This window comes from Rhineura floridana, chromosome 17 (genome assembly GCF_030035675.1).
Source record: "Rhineura floridana isolate rRhiFlo1 chromosome 17, rRhiFlo1.hap2, whole genome shotgun sequence".
NCBI classification, from domain to species: domain Eukaryota; kingdom Metazoa; phylum Chordata; class Lepidosauria; order Squamata; family Rhineuridae; genus Rhineura; species Rhineura floridana.
This window is the reverse complement of record NC_084496.1, coordinates 1,047,667-1,072,302: the sequence shown is the minus strand read 5'-3', so window position 1 is coordinate 1,072,302 and position 24,636 is coordinate 1,047,667. Positions and strand designations below refer to the sequence as shown.

At 43.2% G+C, this 24,636-nt stretch overlaps 1 protein-coding gene across 2 annotated transcripts in view; it reads left to right on the top strand.

The window, feature by feature from the left end:
- RBBP6 (RB binding protein 6, ubiquitin ligase) overlaps positions 1 to 21,299 on the top strand; it is a 34,229-nt gene extending 12,930 nt beyond the window's left edge. The window contains exons 4-17 of one of the 2 annotated variants that reach the window (XM_061599162.1): positions 2,336 to 2,380; positions 4,692 to 4,780; positions 4,908 to 5,004; positions 5,602 to 5,741; positions 7,638 to 7,810; positions 8,577 to 8,680; positions 9,151 to 9,470; positions 11,383 to 11,509; positions 11,590 to 11,668; positions 11,755 to 11,812; positions 13,534 to 13,899; positions 14,271 to 14,372; positions 15,198 to 16,925; positions 19,300 to 21,299. In XM_061599162.1, the coding sequence (XP_061455146.1) occupies positions 2,336 to 2,380; positions 4,692 to 4,780; positions 4,908 to 5,004; positions 5,602 to 5,741; positions 7,638 to 7,810; positions 8,577 to 8,680; positions 9,151 to 9,470; positions 11,383 to 11,509; positions 11,590 to 11,668; positions 11,755 to 11,812; positions 13,534 to 13,899; positions 14,271 to 14,372; positions 15,198 to 16,925; positions 19,300 to 20,848 (4,977 nt within the window). In that variant the 3' untranslated portion in view covers positions 20,849 to 21,299. The remainder of the gene's footprint in view (positions 1 to 2,335; positions 2,381 to 4,691; positions 4,781 to 4,907; positions 5,005 to 5,601; positions 5,742 to 7,637; positions 7,811 to 8,576; positions 8,681 to 9,150; positions 9,471 to 11,382; positions 11,510 to 11,589; positions 11,669 to 11,754; positions 11,813 to 13,533; positions 13,900 to 14,270; positions 14,373 to 15,197; positions 16,926 to 19,299) is intronic. The other variant, XM_061599163.1, reaches the window with a different exon arrangement.
- Positions 21,300 to 24,636: the final 3,337 nt, after the last annotated feature.

The window sequence follows — 24,636 nt, the reverse complement described above, 5'->3', positions numbered from 1 at the left end:
ATGTAGGCAAGGCTTTGCTCATAATCTGAACAGCACTCAATCCCCATGTTCCATCACTTGCTTTGTACAGCTATAGCTACTTAACTGTAAATAACATATGATGAGCTGTTAAGCTCTTCAATTTGCCTACTCACCCTGTTGCCACACAAAGAATTTTTGTGTGATACAGGTTATGAACTCCTTTTGAAAATACATATAAAAGGCTGCTGTGTGAAAGTTATGTTTGAGTGTGCTGCTTTAATTAAATTGCTGCACAGCTAAAGCAACAAAAACTTTCAGTGGCCAAATGTCCCCTGGTTGTGGTTGGTGGGCTGTTATATGGAGGAGGTGTACATTGCAAATACTCCTGGAAAAACTCAGTTGGTTGAGGCTGGCCATCCAGCTGTAGGGATGGTGACCAGGATTCAACCTTAGTGCAGTGCTGGCCCAAGTGTAGTGCTGGTGGGGAGTCAAATGGCAGTCATTCAGTTATGGGAGAAAGTAAAGGGGTACCATACTTCAGGTATCACTGAGGGGAGTGTGAAACCTGTTCTTGCGGGCACACTCTCACATCTCCCACTGAACTCCATAGAGGCAGGCTCAGTTCTCCATAGCTTCCATCTGCACAGCCCTGTGTTTCAATCTGATACTGTATGTTGGGTCCCCTTATAGACAGACATTGTTTTAATACCAGTCACACACATCTGAAATACCAGGAAGTTATTAGAATAGTAATGTGTGTTACAGTTATGTATTAACAGTATAGCAAATGGTGGTTTCATTATCTTAACATAAATCATTTTTTCTTACTCGGTGATCTTGTTGTAATACACCTAAAGACCATTAGACAGTGTTTGTGATTTCTGATGTTACATTACAGATTGCTTTCACTTGAGAACTATCTCTACACTACTTAAATTGTGTCTTAAAACTTGCTTTGAGTGTTGCAACTTAAGATTAGCTTCTAAAAACATGGCTTTATTCATGTGCCAGGCATGTGTGCTCCTGAGGCCCAATCCTGGTACCTCCAAGCAGGGATGTTACCATGAGACAATGCATGTTTTCAGTGAGCTTGTTTTCTAAAGCAACAGCTAAAGGTCTATTCCTTGTGTCACAGGAGAGGCTAGCTTGCCCTCATGACTATGTCTGTGGTATGGAATGCCCTCTTACTCCAAAGTTAGCTCTAATACAGACTTTGCCAATCTGGTGTCTTCCAGATATTTTGGACTACAGCTCTCATCAGCCTAGCCAGCATAGCTATAAGATGCTGGGGCTGATGGGAGTTGCATCTCAAAGGCACCAAATTGGCAAAGGCTGCTCTAATATAAGTGAAAGCCTCTTGACCTACACAGTCTGGTTTAATGCTCATGGTGCCTCTACCAAAATCATAGAAATCTTTGCTTTACAAGGATGCTGTTCATTTCCTGAGCAGGCTTCCCAGACTTGTCACAGAACTGCCGTTTGATTTCTTGCCATTGCTGCTGAACTGGATGAAATCTGTAGTTTAGCTCAGTGCTGAGAAATAGCCCAAGTTCCTGGGCTCCTATGCATTTTATGCTGTTCCTTAGGGTTGGAAAAATATTTGCAGTTGCTGGTTTAGATATGTCTAAGTTCAGGAAGATGTCCCTAACAACAAAAGTCTTAAAATGATTGTTACCTCTTTATTTCAGTAGTGTCCATTAAAAATGTAATTTAGAATCTCATAAATATTAACAACTTTCCAACACTTTCCTGTCACAGAGCATTTAATTAGTACCCTGTTGCTATTACATATTTTTCTTTTTTTGAGTGAAATATTAACAGTATTCCAGAGGCACAGAATCTACCATGTTTTTTATGTATATATAGGCTGCTCTAATATAAGTGAAAGCCTCTTGACCTACACAGTCTGGGAAGCCTGCTCAGGAAATGAACAGCACCCTTGTAAACCAACAATTGCAAAGCAATATATATATTGATATATATAAATTAAACAAAAATGTTTGGCTATTTGTTTTATGTGAATATTTTGTGAAATCAACTGCAGCATGTGGTTATATACAAAAAGAAGATTTTGAACAATTGCAAAGCAATTTTACCATGGAAAAAATGTAGACTTGTTTATGTTGATCTCGGAACAAAAGCCCTGATAAGTTGATTCCATTGAGTGAGTGCAGTATTAGTTTGTCTATTAAACTGAATATTGTGTACATCTGACCGCACAAACTGTACAGGCAATGATGTTTTTGGCCAAGGGTTTCAGTCCGTTGAGAAATGCCTCTCTGTAGAACTAGGTCTTAATACCACAGTTGAGGCTAAATATGTTGCTTCATTTTGATTGTGGAACTTGAATGTGTGTTTAATTTTTTATGAACAGATTGATGACTCTTCTGCATCTATTTCTCTGGCCCAGCTTACAAAGGTATATATACATATATTCTTGTCAAATATAGCCAAATGAATCATTGCTTGCTTGATATTTAAATGTTTTTATGCTGTGATCTATATCTGGTTAATTTCTGTCACCTAGTGCAAAGCATTTTTAGTGAAAAGTACGGAGCCTAAACATTGAAAATGTGTGTATATTTATCGATAACTATCCTGTAAAGAGTAGTTCCCAATATGGGAAGATAGAAGGGGAGTCCCTTATCAGCCTCAACATAATGTTGCCGTTTTACTCATCTTCAAGACACAAAGAAGAAGCACCTCCGAAGCTGTTTTATCGTTTCTTTCATACGTTCCATTAATTTTGCGTTGGAAAAATAGCACAATTTTAAAGAAGAATTTTAATACTTTGGCTGTTTATGGACTCCTAGGATTTCTCTTTGCAACAGCCAAAATAGAAGTATTTCCCTATCACATGGACAATTTACATGATTATTTTGGGATACTGCACTCAAAGCCAGTGATAGAGCAATAATTTGCATAAAATTTGATGAAGCTGTACACTTGTAGTGTATGCAGTGGGCAACAGCTATGCAACTAATTTGTTTGAACACAGACTGTGTAAATGTAACTGTTTATAGGAATATACCAATGTGTATGTGTGGCATATTAGCAAATGTGACCTTCTGAAACTGTTGTATCTGCCATGTTTTGCTATGAAACTGCTTGCATTTTCTGCTCAATAATGTGTAACTTTGTCTGGGAAAGCACTAGTGATAATATTCATCATCCAAGTACATTAACTGCTCTTTAAAATTAATATTAAAGCAGTGTTACCTGATACATAAGTGTTTCCTTTGTGAATAAAGTCTGAAGTTATATTTTTCTAAGAAAAACTTTGTTTATCAGCAAAGTTAGGAAACTAAAGTGCATTTGCTATTACAAAATTTAAGTCAAGTGAGGTAGCTTTAGTTTGGTTTCCATTAGTGCTGTCCTTAAATTTGTCCTCAGTTCTGTAAGCTCATGTCAAGTTTATTTTTCTTGAGGTATGAAAAATGTCCTAGAGGTTTACAAGTTACAGAGAGAACCAAAGTATAAATGCAGAATATTTTGTAATATAAAGCAGTTGAAAACTGTTACTTGCTTTAACCTCTTCAAAGCAGAGTGTTTTTGCATAGAGGAAATGTGTTTAACAGTTTTCTATTTTATTCCTATTGTGTATTAAATGCCATATTTGAATTTTGGTCTATTCCTACTAATGTTTTGTGCTATTGGATGTGTTCTGTAAAACTGTTTGGGTTCAAACAAATTAGCTAAGTATTTGTAAAATAGTCATCTGTAAATGTGAACAATTTCACAGTTGTTAATCTGGATTGTTAAGAAAAATGTGTATTTTAATCAACTGTTTAATAAAATGTTGAAACTAGCTGGTTGCTTTTGTGGATGAATGTATAATGTATGTGTGACTGACCTGAATGTTAGGTGATTGAATATCTGAACAATTAGTAAGCCAGTCCCTTACTTAGACCCTGCTTATATCTGTTTTTAGAGTGTAATGAACCATCTTAACAGGTACCAAGTTTCTGGAAACATTGGCTCTGTGTGGGAGGCCAACACCTATGACTTGCATCTTAAAAGGGACTGCCATCTTAAAAGCTGCATGTCCAAAATATTTAGTGCAGTCTTTAATTCCATTGTTGACTGATTTTGTGTGTGTGTGTTGCAGCTTTTTGAATACATTCAGTTGCGCTCCTGCATTTTCTTTTTAAAGTCATCTGAAGGAGAACAGCAAACCCATGTTTTACCCTGAGTTTTTAAAGATGGTCTAGCTGAGCTTCTGAACTGTCAGTTTTCAGGATGACACTGGCCTTTATAATATTTGGAAGCATAAATAATTCATAGCACTATGTAGCAAATGGAGGCAGTAGTGAACAGCGTCACTTTAGAAAACTAAACAGCTAAATGGCTTTTAACTTGTAAGTATTGCAGAAGGCATCTTTCAAAACACTTAACTCCAGACCACTTAAATTTATCACAGCAAACTGGAGCAGTTACACAAGCCATTGCATAAAGTACAAACAGAGCCTAAGGTTTAGAACGTCCCAGCAAATAAGCTTTTTTCCCTCTGCTTTTCAGCTCAGGTTAGCAGGCACACAAACATCATGTAATGGCATAAGGACTCCCTGGAACATCTTCAGGACAATCTGATATTAAAGAGCTGTTTTTTGAGGCAACTACAGTTAGATTTGTGCTGCTCTTTACAGGATTGGATGAGTGGTGTTTGTCTTTGACTGGATGGACTTAAATGTGTTTCTAATGTGTGTGTCAAATGATTACCTATTGAACAGACCGCCAATCTGGCTGAAGCCAATGCTTCCGAAGAAGATAAAATTAAAGCTATGATGTCACAGTCTGGCCACGAATATGATCCAATCAAGTAAGTCTTCAGCATGCCACACACAAAAACAAAAAAATCCCTAATTTTAGAACAATTTGCAGATTTACTTTCATACTATTTAAAATAAAACTGCAAAGATACACACTTCTCTTCTTACACTTTTTAGTTACATGAAGAAGCCCCTGGGTCCACCTCCGCCAACATATACTTGCTTTCGTTGTGGAAAACCTGGCCATTACATAAAGAACTGCCCAACCAATGGGGTAAGGGACTGTGGAGTGGAAATCTTTCTTTGTGCTAACTAGTTTTTTTATTTCCAGTAATCTTCCCGAAAGATAACTTGTGACAAACTAAAGTTTTATTCCATGGTTTATTACGTCCAGGGATGCAGGGGACAGTATCCTGTTAAGTGAAGTCCCTTTATCAATATTTCTATCCACTTAGGTTGTGATTGTCTCTTCAGGGGAAGAGCATATTTACTGGGCAGGTATTTCATTTGGCAGTGTCTGCTTTATGTGTATCGCTGACTTTCCAGTAATGGGGTTGAAGGAGGGCTACTTGTGGAATATTAATATGGGGCATTGCTGACTGAAAAGTAATTTAATGATAGGTTTCTACAGTTAATATTGTAAGAACAGTAGACAACTTTGCTTGTTCCTTTTTGCCTTAAATGGAGAGTGACTGACTTAAAAAGCATTCTTGGTGGAACTGCAAAGTTACATCAGTTGGTATCAGGTGCACAGGCAGTATTATTTGAATGTAGGCCAAGAAATTGGTTAAATTTGGGCAGGGAGTTTGCCTGGAAGAGCAACTGAAACATCCTCTTAGCTAGAGAGTTCTTTGTGTTTTTTCCCCAACAGGACAAAAACTTTGAGTCTGTTCCCAGGATTAAGAAGAGCACAGGAATTCCCCGAAGTTTCATGATGGAGGTGCAGGACCCTAATACAAAGGGTGCCATGCTCACAAACACAGGGAAATATGCTATCCCAACTATTGATGCGTAAGTATGCAGGTCTTTTTGGTGCCTGAAATATTGTCTGTTACGCTGAAACTTCCTATCTAGAAACTGGGGGATCTAGGTCATGTGAGCAGCACTTTTTAAAAATTGGGTCATAATAGAATTGATTGCAAGTGTTTTATGGTTTTGTGGAGAGCTACCCTTTCACATCCCTTCCTGGTAGATTGCTTAGTTACTAGTAAGTCAATTGTTAAGTGTCCTCTAGACAGCTTGCTACATTCACACAGGCTCCTGCTTGTACTCCTCCTATTCTTTCCTTGAGTTGAACTGCTTGAGGAACCCTTCATCCCCTACAGCAGTGTTTATTAATACCATTTGAAAGATCATAACTTGACTCATTGCTTCAGCTTTGAAAGGAATGCTTCTTCATATATTAACTGTTTCTTACATAGAAATTATTGGAGTGTGTGTGTGATAAGATGTCCTGCAAGTATGGTCATTGCTGTAACTACCAGGGCTGTGGAGTTGGTACGCCAGACCTTCGACTCCTCTATTTTTCTACTGTCCGACTCCGACTCCTTCATAAATGGCAAATGTATATTAACTAGTAATAACAAATTTACTGTAGTAAAATGGTAGCACAAGGCATTTCATCACCACCATGTGAATCCAGAGCTTGGAAAAGTTAATTTTTTGAACTACAACTCCCATGAGCCCAATCCCTGGGGCTGATGGGAGTTGTAGTTTAAAGAAGTAACATTTCTAAGCTCTGGATTCACGTCGTGGTGATGAAATGCCTTGTGCTACCATTTTACTACAGTAAATTTGTTATTACTAGTTAATACACATTTGCCATTTATGAAGGAGTTGGAGTCGGTACATTTCTACTGACTCCGACTCCACCCAGAATTGCTCCCGACTCCACAGCCCTGGTAACTACATGGCTTAGGCATCACTTTTCACATAGGAAAAACAGTGGATCCAAGGCTTCTTTTGATTTCCTCTGTAAAGTGATCCTAACCTTATATTGTGGGAATTCGGAACCTGTGGGTGTAGTTGGATTTCCCAGCACCCATAATCTTTGGCTACGCTGGCTGCAGCTGATGGGAATTGGGCTCCAGACAACTGAAGGGCCACGGGTTCACCATCCCTGATATATTGGCTTTCAGGATGTGCATTGAAATGTAGGAAATGTGTTGTTTTCTTATGTCGTAATAGTATCTAGGTGCATCTATTTCCATGGTTGGAGGCTCAGTTTTGAACAAATTCATGATTTGCCATTTCTCATAGCATCGCAACTGAATACAGTGATTTACTTTTGTAGTTTTAACTATTATTTTGGACATAGCTTAGACTGAACAACAGCTATAACATGCTCTACATGGGACTGGCCTTAAAAAGCATCCGGAAACTTCAGTTGGTGCAAAATACTACTGCCCGTTGCTGGCATGCCTTGTTCAATCAGAGCATACTACTCTGGTATTGCTGTATCTGCCAGCTCTGTGAAATGTTGTTTGTACCCACGAAGGCTTGCCTTGCCCCCTATACAGAATAGACAAAGACCTTGCTTCAAAAAAAAAAAAAAAAAAAAAAAACTTCTGAATCACCTGATTTTATCTTTCTACTGCTGCAATAGGGGGTTAATCGCTTCTTTCACTTCTGCTGGGGCTATTCTGTATGATAATTCTGTTTTGCTGCTGTCTTCCAATGCATTGGTTTGAAATTGATGTTTCAGTAATTGGTAAGCTGCTTGAGTTCATTGAAGATAAATCGGGATATAGGGTTTTTTTTGCAATAATTGTTAGAATTAATATTTGGCTAGGTCTGGAACGGGAGAAGTAGCATTTTCACGCTACGCTTTTAAATATCAAACACATATTTTCATGCTTATCATGTATTGTCTCACCTTAAGACACAGTGAAATTATGTTCTTTTCAGCGCGGCTTATGCTATAGGAAAGAAAGAGAAACCCCCTTTCCTGCCAGAGGAGCCCTCGTCTTCCTCAGAAGAAGAAGACCCTATTCCAGATGAGCTATTGTGTCTGATATGCAAAGACATAATGACTGATGCTGTGGTCATTCCCTGCTGTGGAAACAGCTACTGTGATGAATGTGAGTTTCATGATCTGCCATGTATGAATGCAGTGGGGGAAGAGCAACCCTTCCCTACCTCTAGCCTTACCTGAACAGGAAAATGGAATGGTTGCTTTTCCTTTTTTAAATGTTGGGTCCTTACTTACACCTGGACTACTTCATTGCCGTTTTTAAAAGGCAAGAACTAAACTGGGTTTTTAACCCCCAAACCATTTACTCTATCGTTGACAATAGAATTCTGCTTTTCCTTTAGTTCATTGGTATTTTAGGTATACTTTTACACTGTAAGGTTCTGATTCTTAGCACTGCTGTGCCCAAGCTGAAATTCTCGTTTTGCTTAAGTTAAGCAAGGATGTGGCTCGTGTTAGTGTCTTAGGATGGGAACCAAAGAATGGAAAACATTCATACTCAGGTTTCAGAAGGTCCCTCCGCCCCTCTGTGCACCTCTGGAGGGATCCCCTGTTCCTCCAGAGCGGCAGGGTTTCTGGAGGCTTTTGGGACAGCAGCAGAATGTGAGGGGTTTGGGATATTCCCTTTAGATCCCGCAATTGCTTTAGATCTCTATAGTGGTAGCTGTTCTGTGGTTGTCTTGAAGTTGTGGTATATATACATATAAAGACCTTTAGGCAGCAGCTGCTGTTAGCCATCTTGGTGGCTGTGCACTGTCATGAAGTGTGATTCAAATATCAGTTACACATTTCACATGGCACATGGGCTCCTGCCGGGAGGAAGGGTGGGATATAAATCAAATAATAAATTAATAAATAATAAAAACCATTTGCAGGTATCAGAACATCGCTGCTAGAATCGGAGGAACATACCTGCCCAACTTGTCATCAAACAGATGTTTCTCCAGATGCGTTAATTGCCAACAAATTCTTGCGCCAGGTAACTTCAGCTGTATCTGTAGCAAATACTGCTTGTCTGAGTGTACATATCTTTCCCCTTTTACTCTTATTGGGAAGATTAGGGGTAAGCTAGTTTGGTCCTCCCACCCAAGACATTGATCCGCCTGCTGTGTTCCTTCCCCTCCTGCAGAAAAGATATCCATCCACAGCAAGATTGGATGAGGTTTTTGTGGCTTACAGCCTCACCAGCCCTGATACCAAGTTACACAGATAGTCAGAGACAGTATACTTCTGAAAACTAGTTGCTGGGAGCCACAGGAGGGGAGAGTGCTTTGTGATCAGGTGCTGCTTGCAGGATTCCCATAATGGGCACCTGGTTGGCCACTGTGAGAGCAGGATGCTGGACTAGATGGGCTACAGGCCTGATCCAGCAGGCCCTTCTTGTGTTCTTAAGGATGTTTTGATGCAACACGGATGCATTTCTCCTGACTGGTGATTTTTCTTTTCTAGGCTGTAAATAACTTCAAAAATGAAACTGGCTACACAAAAAGGCTTCGCAAGCAGGCCCAGCCACCTAGGCAGGCGGTTCCGCGGAATGTGCCTTCATTACCAAGGCCGACGGGTTCAAGGCAGCAGGATCCGCTCATGATTCCAGCCACTTCTGCCCCGATGCACACAGCAACATCCCTCAGTTTGTCATTGGCTCCTGGCCAGTCGGCATCTTCAACAGTCACATTGCCAGTAAGCCATTCTGCCGCCACATCTGCTACTGAGGTCTCTGTACCAGTGTCCCTGGCGATTCATACTGACAAGACAGAAGGACCCTTCCGGTAAGTAAGCTCAAGTACAAAGAGGCCACCAGATTGATGGCTTGATGGCCTTCCTGTCTGTTTTTTAACTATCCCTGGCTCCGGTGATGATGTGTCTAACCGGTTATATGCTGATCTCCCTGGAAGGATTTACTGTCAGCTTGTGTGTGTGTGTGTCTTAGTAACCCTCTTGATTACTGCCAAGCAAGCTTAACTAAAGTTTCTAATGCTGGAAGTGAGTTTTCATATTACTTTTGATCTGATTTTTAAAAAACCCAAGGAAGCCATTGCAAGCCCAGGGCTTGCTTTTTGCCTGTTAAACTGAATGGTCGTGCAGGGGGAAATGATGCTTACATATTTTAATGAGTGACTGAATTATTTTGAATTACATGAAACCTCCAAGGATTTATTTGTTTTGCTATGTTTGTATGGCACTCTATTTTTTAGGAGTATAGTCTTGAAACAGTCGTCTGAACTAGGTGAGGCTGAGAGAGATTATTCTAGTGAACTGCTTTGGGGGATTTCTCCTTTGGGGGTACCACAAGGACTCAAGAAAGCAATAATCTCTCTTTCTGGCTCTTTACCTGTATAATCTGATTAAAGCAGCTGCAAGTCAAATGTTCCCAGTGACCATTGACTTTGACCATTGACTTAAGCTCAGATGGTCATCAAGAGCCATGGTTTGGAGGGCAGCGGATTACTATAAATTACCAGTTTGCTGTGATACCCACGTTGATTAGCCTTAAACAGGAAATAAAGGGGCGGGGGGAAGAGCAGGAGAGAGCAGATATGTCTGCAGCTTGTTATGATCTTCCAAACCATGGTTTGGAAGGTTGTCTGATTGAAGTTCAACAGAAGTGTTTATGGTAAGGAGGTTTTGAAAGTCCTGATTATGGAGTGCCAGTCCCTGTCCATTGGCCATGCTGTCTGGGATTGAAGGGAATCAGAAATGAAATTAAATGCATCTTTATTGCTCAAAGCCATAGACTACCACAATTCGTCGATGGGAATCAAGAGTCCAACTCCATCTGTAGGGCCACAGGTCTCCCATTCTTCCTCTTAGTAAGGGTGGTAGTTTTACTTGTTCATTGCTTTATATGAAAAATCTCAAGGCAGCTTGCATTTCAAAAATGATACCAAAAATTGCATAAATTAAAACACAATAAATAGCTAAAACCACACAATTGATCATCCAACAATTTTTATACAACAATCAAAACGCATCTCTCTCTCTCTCTCTCTCTCTCTCTCTCTCTCTCTCTCTCTCTCTCTCTCTCTCTCTCTCTCTCACACACACACACACACACACACACACACACACACACACACACAAACACACACACACACACACACACACACACACACACATTTAAAAGCAGCAGTTCAACAGTGCCCCCTAGAGGTTTTAACAACCAAATGGCTGAGAGAAGAGAAAATATGAGTCTCAAACATTCCATACACAGGAAGCCACCACTGAAATGCCCCTAGAAGTCTGAAGCATTTTTTCAAGCTTTGTAGCTTCAAACACACTTGCTTAAAAACTGGAGCTGATCAGCGTGTTTGCCTTTTGGTGCTGCTCATGTTACTTGTGGAAAGTTCTGAAGCAGTTTGGCAGGTTTGCTCCTGGTGTTGCAAATGGCACACAGGTTGTGGGTACACTGTGGGGCCTGTTCACACCCCATGAGGCAAACCGACGGCTGTTGGGAAACTGTTACTCATAGCACAGCTCCTTTCTAACATGTACACCTCATCTGTTTAACCTTATAGAGAACAAGTTCTTCCAACCTCTTTAATCCTGTTAGTTGCTGTTTGCGGCCTAATTTTTGCTGCTGTCCTTCATCTTTTTAGAGCATTTTGAATATGGCTATTTCCCAGCACTATAGAATGGCTTTCCTAGTTATTCCTAACCTTTAATTTGCCTGTTTCACTGCAGCGAAGGTGATGGGATTGGACCTGCTCCTACTCCTTCTCCTGCTCCTGCTCCTGCTACTACAGTGGCTGCCTCAGAACACTCCAAGCCCCCTTCCTCACTTTCCATTAATACTGTGATGGAGGAGAAGGTAAGCCCTGATTCAGCACTGAACTTATTTGCACATCTTAGCAGCATCAGCTTCTAACTCTCTTGCTCTTCCTCTCCAAGGGCTATCAGGTTCCTGTGCTTGGGCAGCCAGCCTTGCCAGGACAGCTGGGTTGTCATGGGCATTCAATACCCACCATGGGTAAGTAGTACCACTTTGTTCTTGGCTGTCTTATGCAGCAGTATCTGCCATCTACAAAACATCTCTTCTTTTCATTTTTGACATAGGTCAGCCAATGAGAACCAACCCTGTTCGCTCTGCAGGCAGTCGGTCAGGCTGGGAACCGTAAGTATACTTCAACACATTTTTTTGAATTGTAGGCAGTAAGTTTAGAACACAAGCCTATTAAACAGCTGTTTGTGTATGCATAGGGAGGCATGTGTTTTTCATCAACTGCTGCTTAAAGGGCTCTGCTAAACTGTACTGTAGGTATATAGTTGGGTATTGAGCAACACATTACCCTTCTTACTCCAAAGTGTCAAGCTGTCCTGGTTTGGGAATAAACATGATTGATTTCAAAATAAGTCCAATTTATCGTAAGAAAATAGTCTTTCCTGGTATGGCATTCCAGAAACATAGGGCTGTATCCAATGAAGTCATTGCATAAGTAAAACAACTTCTGCTTGTGCAGTGGAATTTCTCTTCCTGCTCAGTCACAGTCACACACACACACCCCATCTGCTCTGTGGAGAGGGAGGGGGGAGTTCTGTTGTATGAACGGAAATTGTTCCACTCATGCGTTGACTTTGTTGAATACAGTCTGTATTCAACAAATAGCTAGAAGCTATTGGGGGCACTTTGGGCCCCACAACATTCACTCCAGTTGCTCATTGGGCTCTCAGGAAGACCCTGGAAGAGAAAACAGAAGAAATGCACAATCGAAATGCTGAGCGCACAACAGAAGAGGAGGCAAAAGAGAAACCAAGCCTCGCTGTTTTTTCTTACAGAAGAGAAAGCAGTGTTGAAAGCCAACTTGGAGTAAAATTAACTCCCTAGGGTAAAATTCATCCCTTTGTCTAGGGCCCCTGCAATGCTTTGTACTAGTTGTACACACAGGAATGTTCAAGAAAGCTTATAAAAGCAGAAAAATAACAACTCAACTGCTCTCAAAGTGGCATAACCACAAAAAACAGAATTTGATACAAGCAAAATGCTAAGCTTATTTTCTTTACCCTGTTTAGAAAAGTTGCTGAGGATAGAATCGATCCCAAATAGCTAAAGCTTTGGGTAGTTTCACTTTACCATTCATTTCAACAGGGTAAATCAGATCATTGATAGTTTTGTAAATTCAACTTTTTTTTTTTAAGTTGAAGAAGTGTAAGGGGCAAAATGAGACAACTGGCTCCATAATTGAGAAATACATGGAACAGGTTTGCTAAAAACCTTGCAGGCATTTCAAGCAGTTCCTGGGATCCACAGCAACTCCACTAGCTTGTGAAGAGTTGAAACTGACACTGGGCTAAACTCCGCAGGATGTTCTGATTTGATTGTGCCACAGGTTCAGCCAGAGGACTGGGGGGAGGGAATCAAATTTCTAGATGGCAAAATTTAAATTGTAGGCAGAAAGCAAAAGTCTTATGAATCACTAGCAGATATTTCCAGCCCTAGTAGAGGAAATCAGCATTGTCTAAACAGGCTCCATGTGCCAGGTATCTTTAAAATCTCAGAGTACCAATAAACTAGAAATTCAGCTCTCAAAAGGAGATCAACTGCATGGGGATGCTGGATGGAAGATGTTTAAAGGAGGAGCAGAAGGTTAGCTAATGTTCATGAAAAACTTGAAGGAGGAGAACTGGTAAGCATTGAGTGTGACGGGGAGGGCTCTTGGGAGCTATCTGTCGAACTGGCAATGCTGAGAGGGACCACAAGAACGGTTTAGACTGGATAGGTTGTAAGGCTGAGGTTGGGCAGTTACTGCAGAGGGGTGCTGTCTGTTTCACGTTCCTCTCTTGGGAAGAAGGGACAAGTGTAACACTCAGTGACAACGTCTTTTTGGGTTTCTTTAGAAGTTCAAACCGAGGACGCCCGCATAGTGACCGTACACAAAGGACTCAGGCCCCAACACTGCCAGCATCAACACCAGTCTTTGTGCCCGTGCCTCCACCTCCCCTGTATCCTCCTCCTCCCCACGCACTTCCTCTTCCACCGGGGGTACCTCCACCACAGTTTCCTCCTCAGTTTCCACCTGGTCAGCCTCCACCTGCTGGGTACACTGTCCCCCCTCCGGGATACCCCCCAGCTCCAGCAAACATATCAACACCTTGGGTACCAACACCAGTACCAACGGCTCACTCAAATGCCATCCCAACGACACAAGCACCTCCTCTCTCTAGGGAGGAGTTTTACAGAGAACAGCGGAGACTTAAAGAGGAGTAAGTATTTGGCTGTGAATGAAGTTCCGTTATATTTCATTCTTCTGTTTCCGTAGAATATCAGACTGCAACTACGCTTAAAAAATGCGTCTGCCGTAAGCAAAAATGACATATAACGTGAGATTTCAAATGTTGGTTTTCACTACCAATAGAAATAACCCTTCAGATCTAAAACCCAGAAAATTGTAATTCTAACAGAATGCCAGAAAGCTTCTCTAGGAAACCTGCGTTGCTTTTTGCCTTCTTGTTGCATGTTCACTTCTCGTTTGCATGCAGTGTCCTTTTTTTTTTTTAATTGGAGCGGTTCTCGTAATGCCTTCTGTAACAATGCCCAATGACATGGCATCACAATGACTCTCTTACTTTAATAGGGAAAAGAAAAAGTCAAAGCTTGATGAGTTTACAAACGATTTTGCTAAGGAACTGATGGAATATAAAAAAATACAGAAGGAACGCAGGCGTTCTTATTCCCGGTAATTGTTTTTGTTACGTTTATATAAATAAGCTGAAAGGATGGGGCCATGTGCTTTTGCATCTTGAAGAGATCTTGCATGGTGAAGAGGATGAGTGATGCTCCTGCTCGGTGTAGATGAAACTGGGCTAGATGGGCCAGTGGCCTGACATAACACGGCTTATTGCATTCATAAGCATTTTTCACAAGACTAATGTAGGATGCAGAGCTGCACCTGTGGCCTTATAGTTCAACCTTGCTGCAATGGGATAATGTTTTTCCAATATTTTGAAGAACAACATAGTCTGAATTCATTTGTCAAGGCTTTTTTTAGAAAACAGTATTATCTTGCCATGTGTTTTAGGGGTTGAATGGTTATTGGGCTAACTTAAGTTTTCTGTGAAGGTATTTAGATGCCTGAAATAAAACCTAATGTCTGGCCACAATCTGAAGAGCTGCTGGATACCCGGAACTAGCTAGTTATGTAGAGCATGAAACTTTTTCCAAAAAAGAAGCTTTCACAATCACTTGGTGAATCACTTCTGAAATATTTGGTGTCCAAAAGCAATTTGTGATAAAGTATCTGGGGAAGAGTAAGGAGCTATTCTTGATTGATAACAATGATAGAATAAAGCTGTAGGAGTCTGACTGAGCCTTGATCAAACCCTTAGAGGTATCCAAATAGAGCTATGTGGTTTGCATCCTTTTGGCCATCTACAAAGGCTGATTCATAGCAGATTCTGTGACAGAAAATGAACCCTCTCGTATGTGACTTTGCCACATAATCTGTACAAAAATGGAGAGGCTGCAATTACACAATATTTTTTCCCTTACTTTGTTTCTTAAGGTCCAAATCACCATATAGTGCGTCTTCATATTCAAGAAGTTCCTACACCTACTCCAAGTCTAGATCTGGCTCATCTCGCTCTCGTTCCTATTCTCGGTCGTTCAGCCGCTCCCACTCCCGCTCCTACTCCCGGTCACCACCTTACCCACGGAGAGGCAGGGGTAAGAGTCGGAATTACCGTTCCAGGTCAAGATCCCATGGATATCATCGCTCAAGGTCTAGGTCGCCTCCCTACAGAAGGTACCATTCTCGGTCAAGGTCTCCAGTTTACAGAGGCCAGTCCCCAAACAAACGCCCCGTTCCTCAAGGAGAGGGGGAAAGGGAGTACTTTGGTCGATATCGAGAAATCCCACCTTATGACATGAAAGCATACTATGGCAGGTCTGTGGAGATGCGAGACCCGTTTGAGAAAGAGAGATTCCGCGAGTGGGAGACATACAGAGAATGGTATGAGAAATATTACAAGGGCTACGCAACTGGAGCCCAACCCAGACCTCTGCTTAACAGAGAGAACTTCTCCCCAGAGCGATTTGGTCCTCCCGGCCCAAGGCGAGAGAATTCCCCATATATTCGGGGTCGTAGAGATGATTATCCTGGAGGTCTGGGCCATCGAAATCGAAATGTAAATGTTGGCTACTCTGAAAAACTTCCAGGTAGAGAGGCCCACAGTATGAAAGACATGGCCAAACTGAAAGACAAGGAGGTTGAAAACCCCCCAGGAGATGGGAAAGGAAACAAACACAAGAAACACCGTAAGAGGAGGAAGGGAGAAGAGGGCGAAGGTTTCCCCAGTGCTGACCTTCTGGAAGGCTCGCGAAAGCCAAGGGAGACAGCTGCTGGGGAAGACAGCAAACCTGACCCTCTCTTCATGCTCCCAAGCAGGGACGATGCTACTCCTGTTCGAGACGAGCCTATGGAAGCAGATTCAGTCGCCTTTAAACCCGTTTCTGACAAGGAGAGGAAGGAAAAGCCGAAGGCAAAAGCTGAGAAGACAAAGCGGAAAGCCGAAGGCGCTGCTGCCACCAAGAAAGAGGTGCAAGCGAAGCCAGCTAAAGCACCCCAAGAGAAAGCAGAGGCTGATCGTGAAAAATCCCCCCGGGCTGATCCTCCCACAAAGAAAGTGAAGGAAGAGCTGCCAAAGGCTGATGGGGCGAAATCACTGCCCTCTCAAAAAGATGAGAAGCCACTCGGTGCACCACGCAAAGTCCATCCCCGAGGCTCCAAAGAACATCCAGAAGCCAGGCCAGCCAAGGACGAGAAAGCCAAGAAGGACCCCGCCAAGGAGGTCAAGCAGGAGAAGCCCTCTGGCAAGGAGGAGAAGTCAAAGAATAAGCCTGTGGATGCAAAACCGGAGAAAAGGAAAAGGAAAGTTGAGGAGAAAGGAGATAAAGATCACGAAGCGCCGTCATTGAAAACTTCCAAGGCAGATGTGGCAGAGTTGAAACCATTGCCAAAAGGAAAATCTGAGCCAGAGGGTGAAAAAGCAGAGAGGACTCCCGAGAAGGAGAAAGGCGTGTTGCCAGCTGCTCCAGCAAAAAAGATTAAGCTTAACCGAGAAACTGGCAAGAAGATTGCCAGTGCTGAAAACGTCCCCCCTGTTAAAGAAGCTCCGGCAGAGAAAACTGAGCCACCCAGCAGCAAAGGGAAGCTGGAGAAAGCCAAAGGGAAACCGAGGAGGAAACCCGCAGCGGCTGACGGATCTGGTTTGACGCTGGTGGATTACACCAGGTACCTTCTGATTAAAAATGGGAAATCAGTTTCAGTTCAACCCCATGTCACATTGAGCCCCTAAACCTGCTTCCTCTCGTATTAGACTCAGATTTGGCCTCCGTTAAAACAGTCTGAGAGCAGAAGAGGAGTAGTGGATGTTGGAGCTCTTGTTGGCTCTACCTTTCTGCAGTCAGCCTGTTACTTGCTTGTGACACAAACTGAAATGGATGTTGATGGGTAGAGTATGCTTGCCATTGACCCTGGGTGAGGATGGGCTCGGGCGTCTTGGCCCCTTGCAAATCGTAATTTTAGCATTTTTTCCATTGAGGGAAGGGAAGGAATCATTGCCTGATGCAACTTTTTTATATTAATTTAGGAAGGCATGTTCTACTAATCTATAGTCCATGGATGGGGAGCCTGGCTGTGTTCCCGTTTTGCCCTGTGAGGCCATTTTTTCCCAGCCTGGCCCACCTGTGACACATCTAGTGTCTTATGATGTCGGGTGTGGGGAGTGCCCTCCCAATTGTTCCTTTGCGAGCAAAGCTTGCATCTGGGGTCAGATCCCACTGAGGAGCTCCCACGTTGATCCAACGTCTGCTGAAAGCAGCACGGTTTGTATTCTGTGCCAAAAGTAAACAGCAAAGGAACAATTGGGAGCCTTTGCAAGCGCCACTTGCTGTTGCCACTGTTTAAATTCATATCCAAATATATGTTGCTCTGCTTTTGGCTGGGTTGGACCCAAGTTGATCCACTGAGTGGATCTGACCTGGCAGCACAGCAGGCGTTCATCACCAGATTTAACCAGCATCAGATGCAAGGCACACTCGCAAAGGAACAACCATCCACCTATCAGTTGTGGCCTGTGGAGGGTCTTTCACAGTTGGATCAGGGCCACCAGCTATAGGGCCACCCTCTCTAAAGCTGTGACAAATTAGGATTGCTAAGATTGTTTTTCTGTGACAGGAACATGCACATGTGGGCACTATGGGACCTGATTTTCATGAGGGGGAAAATAAAGACTGTGTCAGTTCCTTGGTGCAAGGGCTATTTAACATAGTAGCAACAGCAGCAGCAGCAGCAGTAGTAGTTATTCATTAAATTTCTATCCCTTCCTTCCAGAAAGAACCCAGGGTGCAAACAAGGAACAAAACACTAAAAATGTCTTAAAAATAAACATTAAAAACATCTTAAAAAGCAATTCAGACACAGACTGGAATAAGAGCTCTACTTAAAAGGCTTGTTGAAAGAGGAAGGTCTTCTTTAGATGCCAAAAAGATATGGCGCCTGTGCAGTATTTAAGGGGAGGGAATTCCAAAGGGTAGGTGCCACAACACATCTATGTTGTGCGGAATGGATCTCCTGATAAGAAGGTATCTCTAGGAGGCCCTCACCTGCAGAGCGCAGTGATTGACTGGGTAAGATGATCTTTCAGGTATCCTGGTCCTAAGGTTGTAGAGGGCTTTGTACACCAAAACCAGCACCTTGAAATTAGCCCAGTAGCTTATGGGCAGCCAGTGCAATTTTTTCAGCAGCGAGGTAACATTGGCGATATCCTGCCCCAGTGAGCAGTTGCACCACTCTATTTTGCACCAGCTACAGCTTCTAGGAGGTTACCAACACATGGACAACAGTGGTCAAGCTATCCTGATCCAGAAACGACCGCAGCTGTCTTACCAGCTGAAGCTGATAAAAGGTATACCTAGCCACTGAGGTCACCTGGGCTTCCAATGACAAAGATAGATCCAGGAGCACCCCCAGACTACAAACCTGCTCTTTCAGAGGGAGTATGACCCCATCCAAAGCAGGTAGTTGACCAACCGGGACTCGGGAACCACCTACCCACAGTGCCTCCATCTTGCTAGGATTCATCGACAGTTTATTGGCCCTCATCCAGCCACCACTGAGTTCACACACTGGTCCAGGGTTTGCATGACCTCTCCCAGTTCAGAGGTTACAGAGAAATAGAGCAGGGTGTCATCAGCGTACTGCTTACACCTGGCCCCAAAACTCCTGATGATTGCTCCCAGTGGCTTCACATACATGTTAAACAGCATTGGGGACAAGATGGTAACCTGAGACACCCACAGCACAACTGCCAGAGGGCCAAAAGACAATCACCCAATGCTCTGAAAACGACCTTGGAGATAGGATCGGAACCATTGTAAAACAGTGCCTCCGATACCCATCTCACCAAGTCAGCTCAGAAGGATGCCATAGTCAGTGGTATCAAAAGCTGCTGAGAGATCAGATAAGAATAACAGGATGAAAATGATACAGTAACATGGGGCTTTTAACTCTGCAAAAACATGCCCACAGTCTTAAGTTTGGAATTAAGCGATTCCACATTGATCTCTCTCAATAGGCTTTTTTAAACTATTTTTTTCTTCCTTAGCACTAGTTCTGCTGGAGGAAGCCCTGTGAGAAAGCCAGAAGATAAGCTAGACACAAAGCGAACTGTCATCAAGACTATGGAAGAGTACAATAATGACATAACAGCGCCTGCCGAAGACGTCATCATCATGATCCAGGTTCCTCAGTCCAAGTGGGATAAAGATGATTTCGACTCTGAGGAGGAGGAAGAGGAGGAGGAGGAGGAGGAGGAAGACATTAAATCTGCACAAGTTCCTTCTGCGGCTGGGAAACCCTCGAGTGTTGTCAAGAACGTCAGCACAAAGCCATCCAACTCCCTCAAACACAGTGAAAAGGATCCCGAAAGTTCACAGCCTGAATTGAAAAGCTCCAAAAACCTGGCATCAAATGAGAGAGGGAAGGCCAAAGACCGGGATCACTCGGCATCCGACAGAGACTCTTCTGAAAAAAGAAAGGGTGGCGTCCAGCTGGAGAAAGAGCGCTCGGAGCGTACCGCAGAGCAGGGAAATGCAAAAAACTGCTCTTCTCACTCTTCCAAAGAGACCAGATCTTCAGACAAACATGAATCTGCCCATGGATCCTCTGTTAAGGATTTCACTCCTAACCGGGACAAAAAATCTGACTATGACAGCAGAGACTATTCAGGTTCTAAGCGAAGAGATGAAAGGAACGACCTTGTACGGAAAAAGGTCTCTCCTCCCCGCAGCCGGGAATCTGCCACCTCTGGGCAAAAGAATAAGACGAGGGACGAGCGAACAGAGCAGCCCAAAAAGGAAGCTGGGGACTCCAAACGAGGCAGTTACAGCCCTCCGAGGGATCGAAGGCTGAATGATCATAAGACGGCCTATGACCCTAGGCGCTCCACAGAACAACCCAAGCCCCAGGAGAGGGGCTCGGGCAAAGAAAGAGAGAAACGTCCATCGTCGGAGACCTGGAGCAGCAAGGAGAGGGCGGTGGGCGGGAACAAGTCCTTGTACAGACGCTGCTCGCCAGAAGCAAGAGAACAAGGGACTGTGCCGAGCGACAAGAGCACTGCCAAGCCGAAGCCTCAGCCGAGCCACTCTTCCCGCCTCTCTTCTGACCCAACGCGAGAGACCGACGAGGCTGCTTTTGTCCCAGACTACAATGAAAGTGACAGCGATAGCAATGTCTCTGCAAAACAGGAGAGTTCTCCGGGGAGAGCCACCAGGGACGGGAAGGACAAGGCCGCTGATAAGCTGAAGGAGGCTGCTGCGGCAGCGGGCGCCGGTTTGGCCATCCAGCCCCGCGGAAGCCGGAGCCAGAGCCAGAGCAGTCCCAGTGTCAGCCGCAGCCAGAGCCCCTCGGAGAGCCAAGGCCGGAGCCGGAGCAGCAGCGCCAGCTCTGCCGACAGCCAGGACAGCAAGAAGAAGAGGAAGAAGAAGGACAAGAAGAAGCACAAGAAGCACAAAAAGCACAAGAAGCACAAGAAGCACGCCGGGACAGAGTCAGAAGTGGAGAAAAGCCAAAAACATAAACACAAGAAGAAGAAGTCGAAGAAGAGCAAGGAGAAGGAGAGAGACGACCAAAAAGCAAAAACTGTCGCCGTCTAGGATGGAGGGGGCAGCGGGGAGAGAGGAATGGACTGACTTGACCAAGTCACCTGTATGAAATTTTGTTATAATGTAAACAAACAAGAGCCTTGTAAATAATGCCATGACAGGCCCTGTGCTGCACTTACACAATTGCTGCTTGATTTGATTTTTACATCAGAGCTTTATAAAGTGAACATTTTGTACAGACTTGTGAGTTGTGACCATGTAATATTGAGGGGGGGAGGGGTGGTGGTGAGTTTTTTATTTAATTTTATTTTTATTTGGGGGGGGCTCTTTTAACCACCATTAAACTAGTTTGGGTGGAGTTTACTGTACTGTGAAAAAATTCACACTTTTTTTTAAAATTGCCTGTGAGGAAAAATAAAAGGGTTGATACCAGTTCTAAAATATCAGCCAGAGTACTTGCGGAATGCATTACAGCCCTGTTCGGTTACTTTTGATTACAATAAAAAAAATTCATTAAACTTTAATCTGTGTTAGATTTGCAGCATCAGCTTCAAGCAAGGAAGGAAGGCAGGAAGGGCAGGTGACACTCCACCGTGAGTTCTGACCTTCATGAGAAATGGTCTGTCTCCAGCTGAACTGTTGGTTTAACATACCCTGTGTTAATCTGGAGGGAGGGGTGCTAGAAAGGGTGGGTGTCAAAGACCACAAGTTCATGCTGCTTCATAAAGAACAATGGTCAGTACATCATCCCAGGTTGTTGTGTGTTTAAAGCCATGACCCTCAAGCCTATCGGGATCGGCTCCCTTTCGGACCAGGACCTAGGAACACTGCATATCTCCAGGACATTGAGCCCATCTGGGTCAACTTCTGGATTTGTGGGGATAAACTGGTTTAAAGGAGAGCTTGACTTTCTAACTTGGCTGTTCCACTCAGTCACATTTGGCTATACTTGTCCCAGGCAAGATACCAGCCTGCCATAGGACACTTTAGCTTGGTGAGTTACAGCCCAGGCCCTGAGGTTTGCTGAGCACTTGGGCAAGTAAGTCATATGAGGAAAGGGCTTCCACAGCCAATGACTGGCAGTTGTATGTAGCTGGCCAACATCAGCTCATGCCAACAAATTGGCATGCTCATTTCAACCTGTTGTTGCTTGTTGATACTGTCAGTTACGAATTCTGTTAGATTTGGTTTTTTTAGAGAAAGTTAAATTTAGAGTTCAACCATGTTTTTTTGCCTTAAAAGGTTGATTGCCAAGTTAGGAATAGAGTTTTTGGTAAAAACTTCTAAGTAAAATCCTGCAATTGGGCTATCTGTTGAATGTGAAATGTTCAAGTTCATTTTAAGGATGTGTATATATAGACTTCGGCACTGAATAATTTAATTGAGATAGTTTGTGGGAAATGGATGCTGTACTCCTCCTTCTCTCCTCATCCTCAACAATGTGCCAAGGAAAGTCCTGACATACCTCTACAGTGTTTGGCGGGTGGGGGGGATTGTAACCCATAGTCAGGAAGAAGCAGCTTCAAAGTGTTTTATGGCTAAAGTTCTCTTGCACTCAGTGTTACTTAGCCTATTGCTATTTCCAAAGCCATCTCACTCTCAAAATAATTCTTTTTTGAAGAGTTGTCACATCCAATCCAGTAGACCTTTGTATGCAGGACCTATCTGGTCTATGGGACACACCAGCTGGGTGTGCAGAGGTACTTGTCTTGCAAATACAGAGAGGGGTGAGATGGTTGTGTTGAGTGAGACGATTTTGGTTTGTATTATGCACTCGGTTGTATTTTAGGGCAAGCTGAGGCCTGGGCAAACCAGCAGCAGCGCAGAGCTCATTCCGTTTCAAATTTAAGTGCAAGCTAACATCACAAAGATTTGATGAGAACTTTTTAATGGACCAAGTTGATGGCTTGGGTCTCATCCAGTCAAGGATGACTTGCCCCTGGTGTAAACCTAGGTCGTCAAAGTGTGGATGGGGAGTAGAACTTGGCAATGAGCTTGCAGAAAACATTGTGATGTGTAAGCTGTTTCAAGAGACCACAAAGAGTTGTAGGAAACAGTTGCACATGTAAGAGCCATAAGGCCCAGAGAGGGAGCTTAAGAATATTTCATTAGAAGAAAATACAATCGGGTTGGATCTAGGCTTACTCATAGTTAGAGTAGAGCCCTTGAAATCAGTCAAACTCATTACTGACTTAAAGTCCCATGGATAAGTCTAGATCCAGGGTCCCCATAAGTCGCAGTCGACTTGGAGGCACATAACAACAACAACAAAGTGGTATAAAGTCATCCCTGGATATATTTGTTATAAAACCAGTGCAATAAAAAGGCTTTCAGTGTCTGTCTAAGAATAGGGAGGGAGGCTTGCCAGGAAGTGTTCTGTGTCAGTGGTATGACAAATGCAAAAAACAGGGACGGTTCAAAATGAACCCCAAAACAAAGATGTTACCTAAAGATGCTGAGCAAATGAAGGCTTTATTTTCAGAACAGCCCAATGTGTTTTGGCTAATTACTGTTTAAAGGCCTTTTTCAGCAATCTATAAAAACAATGACAATGCATCACGTGCGTGTTGGATCTGTAATCACGGTAGGTCAGTGTTGGCAGCCCTTTGCAAAGCCTAAGCAGCTTCATATAGGTAAAAGTGGCCCATGAGATAACCTGGCCTAGGCTATTTAGTTATAATGGCTTACACTGGCACTTTAGACATCCTAAAACAGTTTGATAACCAGTACAATTGGTTCAGGATAGGTGCAACGGGGTCCAAAGCTGGCAAAAGATGTTTCTAGTCCCCAGTGTCGCTTGAGCTAGGTCCAAGAACCACTCCCAAATTGTTAATGTTATTTCTGAGAAGAAGCAGAGTCAACCCACAGCGCCATCTTGTCCGGATTAAAATTCAACTTTCTCAGACCATAAGTGCCACCAGGTGCCAGTTGAGTTTGCACTATCTCCCTGAGATCAGGAGACAGAAATGAGGAAGAAGAGTGTCCCCACCTAAAAATCTATGGGGAAAATCAGAAGGATGCATTGGGAATGATGCTGCCCTATATGTCAAAGGGAGCCTAGAGTTAGATAAGCTGCAAAATATAAAGAGGGAGAAATGATGTATAATATGATACCTTGACTGAAGTGGGCATGCTGTTGCCCAATCTAGATTCTGATGGTGATTTTGAGATGGAGGAAGGAGTTCAAAGTCTTGACTCTGCCCTGGATCGTTTAGTGCTGAAAACGAGGGAGGAACCAGTGTGAAACAGCTTCAGCCATTGTACAACCATCACCATACAGCTGAAATGCAATAATATGGCATTAATATGGTCAAAGAGCTTCACATATATTATTACTATTATCCAATAATATTTGAAAGCTTTTTTCCAAAACAGCATTTCAGGATAAATTTGGAATTTGTTCTCATAAACATTCCTAGTTTTCTGACTGACGTGACGAGGCTTAAGAGCCTTGCTGGATCTCGCCAAGCGGGTCTCTGACCCAGCCTCCTTTCTCCAGCGGCAGCTAGCCAGAGGCCAGCAGGTAGCCCCTCTGCTTCCTTACTGCTGTCCCCATGTTTGCACATAGAGTAACTTTCACTGGGGGCAGGGGGAGAGGACTACGTCTCTTCAAATGAAAGCAGTGCCTTGCAAGAATAACACAGTTTGGTGACAAAAACAAATGCATCAAAACTATAGCAAATAAAATAGCATAAAACAGTAACGTAGCCATCTACATCTGGAGCAGCAAACTGCAGAACAAAAACGAGGAAGAGGGGTCATTCTTGGTCCAGGATCAGCCTGTCCAAGTTGTGGCACCGAGATGCAGGAAGGCTCCACACAGTTGGCAGCGCTGCTGT